The 9,079-nt window shown below is 36.6% G+C and overlaps 5 protein-coding genes across 5 annotated transcripts; 1 reads left to right on the top strand and 4 right to left on the bottom strand.

Annotated features, from left to right (window-relative positions):
* Nucleotides 1–852: 852 nt before the first annotated feature.
* On the bottom strand, nt 853–1,698 carry C9374_012970 (uncharacterized protein; the record flags this gene model as incomplete). Its single annotated transcript, XM_044688795.1, has 3 exons — nt 853–1,301; nt 1,397–1,462; nt 1,599–1,698. The coding sequence occupies 3 exons, from the start codon at nt 1,696–1,698 to the stop codon at nt 853–855; spliced, it is 615 nt and encodes a 204-aa protein (XP_044542201.1).
* Nucleotides 1,699–1,973: 275 nt separating this feature from the next.
* C9374_012969 (uncharacterized protein) lies at nt 1,974–2,850 on the bottom strand (the record flags this gene model as incomplete). The annotated part of the gene is made up of 3 exons (XM_044688794.1): nt 1,974–2,285; nt 2,392–2,429; nt 2,661–2,850. The coding sequence occupies 3 exons, from the start codon at nt 2,848–2,850 to the stop codon at nt 1,974–1,976; spliced, it is 540 nt and encodes a 179-aa protein (XP_044542200.1).
* Nucleotides 2,851–3,478: 628 nt separating this feature from the next.
* On the top strand, nt 3,479–4,192 carry C9374_012968 (uncharacterized protein; the record flags this gene model as incomplete). Its single annotated transcript, XM_044688793.1, has 1 exon — nt 3,479–4,192. The coding sequence occupies one exon, from the start codon at nt 3,479–3,481 to the stop codon at nt 4,190–4,192; it is 714 nt and encodes a 237-aa protein (XP_044542199.1).
* Nucleotides 4,193–4,281: 89 nt separating this feature from the next.
* C9374_012967 (uncharacterized protein) lies at nt 4,282–6,871 on the bottom strand (the record flags this gene model as incomplete). Its single annotated transcript, XM_044688791.1, has 2 exons — nt 4,282–6,139; nt 6,282–6,871. 2 exons carry the CDS (start codon nt 6,869–6,871, stop codon nt 4,282–4,284), a joined length of 2,448 nt encoding a protein of 815 aa, XP_044542198.1.
* Nucleotides 6,872–7,117: 246 nt separating this feature from the next.
* On the bottom strand, nt 7,118–8,690 carry C9374_012966 (uncharacterized protein; the record flags this gene model as incomplete). Its single annotated transcript, XM_044688790.1, has 2 exons — nt 7,118–7,199; nt 7,345–8,690. 2 exons carry the CDS (start codon nt 8,688–8,690, stop codon nt 7,118–7,120), a joined length of 1,428 nt encoding a protein of 475 aa, XP_044542197.1.
* Nucleotides 8,691–9,079: the final 389 nt, after the last annotated feature.

Here is a 9,079-nt window from a genome sequence, read left to right as displayed (position 1 = left end):
CAAAAAAAATAACCAAGCTTACTGGAACTGAATTCCAGGCAAAAAAACCGTTCAACAAGCCAATACTAAATTCTCTTCTAAAATCAAACAAATTAGTGGAACGGATCAAACGATTGCTATTGTGTGTGAGAATGGAGATTTTTATTTGAGTCCAACAGCATTTGGTTCCTTTGAGTTGCATTCTTTACCATACAAGGTATTGCAATGTGCAACATTTAGCGACAAGATTGTCATTTTGACAGACAACCATCAACTGTTTTCTGTAGATCCAGCTTATGAAATTTTGACACGAATTAGACTTGAATTACCGCTCTTTGAACATGTCGAGAGTGTTCGAGCATCGCGCAGCCATTGCTTCTTCTTGACTTCTAATCGAGAAATTTATTGTGCCAAGTCGAGTTTGCAACCTGTTCGACTGATTATGGCCCCACCTCTTCCGCCACATTTCAAATGGTTTTTATCCACTCAAAATTCAAGTGATTTTTTTTGTGTGTTTGTGAAAAAGTATTCACATTTGAAGAGACAGAATTGGTTTTTTGGAAATTTATTAGCCTCCATTAGGCAAAACAATCCAGTTCATAATTATTGTGACATTTTGATCGAGAGTTTTTAACTACACTGAGCAAATGGTTCATAGTCGCGACATTTCAAAATTTAATCAATTGATAGCATTTTCGTTCTTATTTATTGAAGCAACAATTAAAATTTAATCAGTTGATGGTATTTTCAACATGTCTGAACTAATTTCCATTATAATATCTGTGCCCTTGTAGGGTGGTAAATCAACTCCAAATTTTTTCAACAGTTGAGGAGGCATGAATCGCCCTCCAATGAAATGTCTTCCCCTAAAGTTCAATGAACATAATTTGGAGAAGGCAATGACACTAAAATGTCACATCTTAAACCAAGTTTTAAATTTTCATCAACATCTATGATATCAATTTCCCATCCGCTTGGAATGTCAATGCAAACAATTGGAATTGATGAATATTCTGGTTTTTTGACAGTTTCAATCACTGTTTTGAAAGGCTCTCGAATTCCTGATTTACCAGAAAAAGAATAACCAAAAATGGCATCCAAAATAAAAGTAAAATCTGTCAAGGAATAATTCTGTAACAATTCATTCAAGCTGAAATAAATTGAAATTCCCAAAGTTGTGCATTGCAAAATGAGTCTCTTAAATAAATCTTTTTCTGCAGATTCTTTTTTTGGATACAAAATGACTGGTTCATATCCAAAATGTTTTAAATGGCGAGCAGCTACTAAACCATCACCTCCATTATTTTGTGGTCCACAAATAACTATAAATCGTGAACATACCAATTTTCATTTCATCGGAAACAGATCCATTTTAAAATCATCAACGAGTGGTTTTAACAACAATAAAAACTCTTACCTAAAAATTTGGGTGAAAAGTGAGAAAGAGGAAAAGCTTGAACACATGAATGAGCCACTGACATGCCTATTTGGAAATCATGATCATTCCATTCGGAATTTTCCAAAAGTTCATAAAGTTGGTTTAAAAACCCGATGATCAACATGATGAATATTAATTGAAAAAGTTGTAGTTTCAAAAAGAAAGATCTTCTCATATTTACCTGCCATTTCCATCAATTGATCATTTGAAAATCCATATTCCTCTCCCATGAGAGCCACATCAATGAGGCGAGACTCTTCAGCATTGAGTAATTTGATCATTTTTTGTTTTGTGAAAATGGTCGAGTTGGGATGGACTTGCTGTGAAAACAATACTATTGATGAGAAATAGTTCAGAGATGATTTCTCGGCAATCAGTAGAGAGAAGATGCATGAACGAAGATTCACAATCGAGTCTGTGCCACACAGACATTTTCTCAAACTGAGAGTTCAAAATTGTTCTTTTCAGTGTTGGAATGACAGCGCTTCTCGGGCTTATTGAAAAGACTCTTTGGCATGTCATGTTTAATAAATAGATTTATATTCATTCCGTATTATTATTTAGTTTGCTTAATCAACCAATCCACAACATCGGTAATATTGGTCTTGTGTAAAGCAGAAATTGGAATGACAGCCCAAGGATTCTTCTTATTGTCAATATAATCCAAATTCATGTGTTTGACAATGTCGTCCTTTGTAAATCTTCGTTCAATATCAATCTTGTTCAAAACAATCAACACTGGCTTTCCTTCCAAATCTTTGTTTTCTAACAGTTTGTGAAGTTCTCGTTTTGCTTCTGGAACCTTGTCAATATCGGCACCATCAACAACAAATATCACAACTTGACAACTGCCAGAATGTTGGACCCACTGTTTCAATGTAATTGTTATTTTGCATCATTATTGAATCAGAGAAGTACGATGTTTTTGAATCATGATCATCAAAAATCAAAATCATTTTAGAGTGGAAACCTACCAAATTTCTAAATCTCTCTTGACCACCGAGGTCCATCACTGTCATCCAGTCATGTCGTCGTGACACGCCACAAATTGTGCAACAGTTCAAAATCAGTGACACGATTGAACGGAGTGGAATGAGGCAACCATCATGGACAATGATGATAACAACCCATCATGATGATTTTAACAATATGTAATATATAATCATATCCACAGAAAATCATTGAAAATATGATCACATGTCATCATGCTACTATTACTACTCGAACGGCTCAACACACTCACCTTTCATTGTAACGTTTCCTTTCTTTACATGTCTAACATTGACACCCACTGTTGGTAATGTATCACCTGGTTCATTATCACTGATAACATTCAACAAGGTGGTCTTTCCGCTGTTGGCCAGTCCGACCATCAAAATTTCTAATTGTTTGCCGTTAAACAATTCCCACAATTTGGAAAATAGAGCACCCATGATGATGATGATTAAAACAAAATATAGTACGTTTAAAATTTGATTGGATGATGAATTTCAACAAGGTTTGTATGTTCAACTTGGAACAGATCAGAATAATAATTGATAAAAACAATCTTTTCAAATTCCGATGATGCCAATGATGATGGGTTAATAAAATGACTGAAAAGAGTTCTGAGCTCTACTACTATTACTGAGAGAGTAAAATTTTGTTGTAATGGAGAGAGTGTTGATTCCGTCGTCCACAAAATCAGGTTCAACCCGTAAAGAATTTTTTTTCAGTGACCTGGTCTGTTGCCTTTGTTTTTTGTCAACTGTCGCTTCATTTCTAAAATGGTGATCAACTGGAAAGGAGAATCTTTTGGTGAGAGAAAGAGATCAAAGTGCAAAGGATTGATTTCAACCAATGCATTCCTTCATTACATATTTTTTCAAAAAACAATTTCAACGAAAGTAAGGCTCAAATAATTCTTTAAAAAAAAATATTAAGAACAAGTGTTGTTCATCTTTGGTCCTGTTTCGCTTAGTCGCAATCCCGAATTTGATTTTTATGGATTAGTTGTAGGCGTTTTGAACAAGATACATAATAGAGCTAATTTGAAAGGATCGTCTTTGAAAGTTACTCAAAATGAATAGTTGTGGTAGTAGAAAAGCCTTAACCGTTTTTAGCGTGGTATTTGAAAAGCATGATGATTGTTTCAAGTTTTCAGATACTTATTCAGAGTGTGTTGGTATCTATGCAGATGAAAGAGAAGCATATATATTTGCCATCAGACAAATGCTGAAAGAATCCGTGATTGAGGAAGATGGAGAAGAATTTTCAAGTACCATGAAGCACCACTTGAGATTCGCACTCAATGACTCTTGCAATAATGACAGTTTGAATAGAGTACATGTTGATGCAATGGAAGATGATGGTAAAGAGAATTTTCCCAACACGGAGGATACTCAAAAGCATCTATGCCTGCTTCTTGATAAAACTCTCTCCATTGCAAGGAGCCCAAATAACGCTTCATCTCGAACAGCCACAACACCTGTTGCACACATGAATGTCTTGAACTCGCTCATGTACAAGTTAGCCCGTAGTGAGCGCTTGAATTTCTATTGCCTCACGAGTGATGAATTGAAACAATTGCATCAACATGTACTCGAGAAGCAAACGACTCAATTATGTCCTTGTTTTTCAAAAAAGCCTTCGTACAGAATTTACAAAGTGTTCCGTTCTGTACTTAATGAACAAGTGGCTCCTTTCATTCGAAAATTTGAGCCTTTGAAATTTTCTCCTAAGAGTTTTCAAATTCTCTCTGATATTCAGGTGAAATGCACTAACGACAATGCATGAACTTTTCAATGGCGAATTTCCAGGTATGAGCAAGCCTAGCATGCATTGAATAACCTCTACCAGGAATTTTCTGAAGTATTTCCGTTCCTCTACATTTTAATCCAAGCAGGAGGAAGTTGAACATTTGAATTCAGGAATGACTTGTAGAATGGCTCAACAATGTACTTGTGTAAATTATCATTTTCGTTGGATGAGTCTGAACCATTATTGTCTAAAGATACTGAGCTATGATGTAAAATATTATCGGTTTCTTGCATGAGCATGTAGTGACATTGACATTGAAAGTCTCCGCTCGAATGCTTTGGATTCTTTGGGCAGTACAGAAATAGATTTGGTAAATACCAAGCACCGTGCTCCTTCTGTTTAGTGAGATACATTCTCAACAAGTCACGTATTTGCATGATGATGGTGTCTCCAGTGGGAAGGTTTCCTCCCAGCTTTGGATGTTTGAACGTCACCGAGAGAGGAACTTGAATACCCAAATTTCGTACTCCCATTTCTTTGCAATCATCCATAATTTTCGAATATCCATTCATGATTTGTTCGTATTCTTGTTCATTAGTATTTTCAATGCTATTATTGATACTTCCATTAATACTACTACGCGAAGAAGAGTAATCGGTCTGTGAAACGAGGTGGAATATCAAATTTGCATAACTCAAATTAGAATGTTTGGTAATGAAATAATCTCCAAGTTTGGGAGTTGTTTCATAATCCTTTGAATTTTCATTGCCGCTTCCGATACTACTGCTAGCACCAGTTCTCTCTTGAATATTGTTCCTCACTTGCCTTATTTGCTCGTCAAATGATGGAAAATGAAAATCTGGACCTTGTGCATGATTGGCCTCAAACCGTATTCTCTCCATATCTCGCATGGCCCAAGTCAAGGTTGGAGTGTGTTGCTTGTTTGTCGTCACATGTGACGAGGACGTTACATCCTGATGCAATGTTTCACCCACACTCTCTACGGTAGAACTCTTTTGAATGCAACAATTCACAACAAGTGCACTCAGCCTTGACTGATACAAATTATATGTTTGTCTCGCTTTGAACAGAATATAATCCTCTTCGCAGTCACGTTCCTCCTCATCCTTTTTAAAATTCCTACAAATACAGTCACTCATGTCAGCCGTGTAAATAATGAAAACTCTTCCACATAAGCGTCTTGTGCCGTCTCCTTTAAACAACTCAGAGTCTGCATCGTCCTCAATGAACACATACGAATCATCATAGGGACTATACAAGTCGTCATTCTCCAAATATATTCTCTCAATCTTTTTGTAAATAGAAATGCAATGGAATCTCTCAGTTTGAATGAGCCGAGGAATGTCAGTGAGAGTTCTTCCATCTCTGAATATGCGTTTCATCATTCTTTTGATTTCATTGAGCTTTTTTCGTGTGGCTTCTTGTTCTGAGGACGTTGTGGCATTACCAGGTGGTCGAGCTTCCATCATCGAGATGGGTTGTGGACTATCAATGGCATCAAACGTCTCCAAAACAGTCCATGGATCTTGTGTGGTGGAGTTAGTTTTTGGTGAATGTTTCTTTTTCTTAGCTCGAATCGAGAATTTTCGAATGAACGACGATAAATTTCCAAATTTGTTGGATGCATTCTGAATAGAATACTTGTCTCCCTGTAATTCATTTCTCAATAATAATTCAAATTGTTTTCCACGAGGTTCCATCAATCGAAAGGCTGGGAATAGTAAATCGTCCTTACTTTTCACGAGATTGGCCTTTGTTTTGGATCGATTCGTGAAAGCATCTTCCTTATCTAGATCAGAAACAAATGTCCAAAAAGTAATGACCATTTCCTTGTACAACTCTCGTAATTCTTCATTCCATTTTTCTTCCAATTCTTCTAATTGCTTCATGTGCTCCAAGACCATGACTTGTAATTGATCATTTCTTTCCATAGTCATTTTCTGTTCCATTCCATCTCGATGACTGATTGTGAATTTTGATAATGTTCACACAAGTGACATTCAAAAAGTGTCATTTTGTCATAATTTGGGTCACCATTCATAAGAAGAAGAAAAATAATATTGATAATTATTTTCAATGCTCACAACCTCTTAACACTACGTACACTTTCTGAATTTCACTAATTTCAGTTTCTCTTCCCTTAATTTTATCTTGATAGGCACATCTCAAATCATTTGCAATTTTCACCAAATAAATCTGATTCACATAACTCGAATGAAAAAGTCGATAAAATTTGGAAATGTCTTGAATCGGTAATATTGAAATTTCTTGATCAATGTTGAGAATATTGGATTCATTGAAAGAAGAATATTCGTCCGTGTTCGATTTGAGTTGATGATCGATCGGATCGTCCCCAACGACTTGCCAATCATCTTCATCATCTTCATAATAAAATTCATCTACAATTTGATCATTCCTTGTCGTTTGACGTTCCCGAATTAATTCCAATAATTGAAAAGTGATACTCTCTTTTAAATAGAGAGGTAATTTATATTCATTGCAACATGTTTGTTCCACAAAGTCGTACAGAGAAATGTGGGAATACCATTTCAAATGAAGAGCGTGAACAATGTGGCCACGTTCCGAATATCGGTATGAAATTTCCATGTATTGTTGTTGCTCTTCCTCGTCATTGATGAAAATGGGGAAGGTGGATCGAATGAGTTCCTCTTCATCGGCCAATTCGGATGTCATTGTGAATGTCAATGTTGAAGATTTTTTTAATAAAATCACAATTTATTGTTATTATTTAAAACTGTACAATTAATCTTTGAATAAATTAAAAGTTTTGATAGATAGATATTAGTCAAATGATACAAATGTCCAATAGGTGGTATAGGATTTATTTAAAGCTTGGAAACTCTATGAGTCGTTGATTTTAATCTAAAAACAACATCATAGAGTGTGAATTTTTAATTCCACAGAAAAAGAAATGACAGCTTACAATCCTAGTTTCTTCTTCAATGATGCATCAATAGCATCCATGAATTCCTTGGTGTTGAGATATTGGCTACGGTTGACACTGTTGTTGTGCATGAATGTGATCCGAAAGTAGTTGGTTTGTGTATTTCACAAATTTGTGAAAAATCATTCAGCAGATGCAGAACATATTTAAAGGCAATATTCGTGTTAAAATCACAAATCATCGAACAACACCAAAAACTTACTTGTTTCCGTGAATACAGATAGCCAAATCCTTGGTCATCTTTCCTTCTCTAATAGTGTCAATAGTAGCAGCCTCCAAAGAGTCACAGAACTTGGCCAAAGCATCGTTATTGTCCAACTTGGCACGATGAGCCAAACCACGAGTCCAAGCAAAGATGGAAGCAACTGGATTGGTTGAGGTCTCTTCACCCTTTTGGTGTTGTCTGTAGTGTCTGGTGACAGTACCGTGAGCAGCCTCGGATTCAACAGTCTTACCATCTGGGCACAACAAAACAGAGGTCATCAAACCCAATGAACCATATCCTTGAGCAACAATGTCGGATTGAACATCTCCGTCATAGTTCTTACATGCCCAAATGAATCCACCATTGCTCTTCAAAGTTTGAGCAACCATGTCATCAATAAGACGATGTTCATACCAAATGCCCAATTCAGTGAATTTGGTCTTGAATTCCTTTTCATAAATTTCTTGGAAGATGTCCTTGAAACGACCATCGTAGGCCTTCAAGATGGTATTCTTTGTGGACAAGTATAATGGCCACTTCTTATCAACAGCCAAGTTGAAGCATGAATAAGCAAAATCACGGATGGATTCATCAGTATTGTACATTCCCATAGCAACACCAGCACCTTCAAAGTCAAAGACAGTGTATCTCTTTTGTTCACCACCATTCTTTGGAGTGAAAACAAGTTCCATCTTACCTGGCTCACCAACAACCAAATCAGTGGCCTTGTATTGATCACCATGAGCATGACGACCAATGACGATTGGCTTGGTCCAACCAGGAACCAATCTTGGAATGTTTTCTATAACGATTGGTTCTCTAAAGACAGTACCACCCAAAATGTTACGAATCGTTCCGTTTGGTGATTTCCACATCTTCTTTAATTTGAATTCTTCAACACGTTGTTCATCAGGAGTGATGGTTGCACACTTGATACCAACATTGTACTTTTTAATGGCATGAGCAGCTTCTTCAGTGATCTTATCACTGGTTTCATCTCTCTTTTCAATACCCAAATCGTAATACTTGATATCGAGTTCAAGGTATGGAAGGATGAGCTTTTCCTTGATCCAGGCCCAGATGATACGGGTCATTTCATCTCCGTCCAATTCAACGACTGGATTTGCAACTTTAATCTTTTGGAATGAAGCCATGATGGTTGAGTTTCTAGTAGAGAAGGATCTCACTTGATGATTCAATAATGATGATGGTGTTGTGGTCGTAGCAGAGGAACGAGTCTGATGATGAGCAACAACGTTTGAAGTGTTCAACAACAAGGCTGCTGTGGTGTTGTGTGGAAATTTTTTGCAAAGAGAAAATCCCGATACAGCGGTTTTCAGCATTTTTTGATCGTCAGAAATTGAGCGAGGATTTGTAAAGGAAAAAAATTCGGAGGTTGTAACGTTGCTTAGTGAGTACACGATGGAGTGCGATCATCATCATCTCCATGATCAGAATTGATTGGTTTTATGTTGATTTGAGAAACACAAGTTTTTAGGAATGGATAGCATAGCAAGGAGGATGCTTGGATTGTTCTCCTGGATGTGTTCATATCAGCCAAGGCTCGAGAACAGGAATATTTGATCAGATCGTGCGTATGGAAAGAATCTCATCCGCGAAAAGGAATCCAATTCGCGAATTGTTGTTTTTTGAAATCTCAAATCATGAAACCACCACTTGTCACGAAACTGTAAATTCAGCTTGGTCATTATTTGCCTTGCCATCTGTATGT

Source organism: Naegleria lovaniensis (genome assembly GCF_003324165.1).
Source record: "Naegleria lovaniensis strain ATCC 30569 chromosome Unknown tig062, whole genome shotgun sequence".
NCBI lineage: Eukaryota > Heterolobosea > Eutetramitea > Acrasida > Naegleriidae > Naegleria > Naegleria lovaniensis.
The sequence above is the reverse complement of the archived record's forward strand: the minus strand, read 5'-3'. Positions and strand labels throughout refer to the sequence as shown.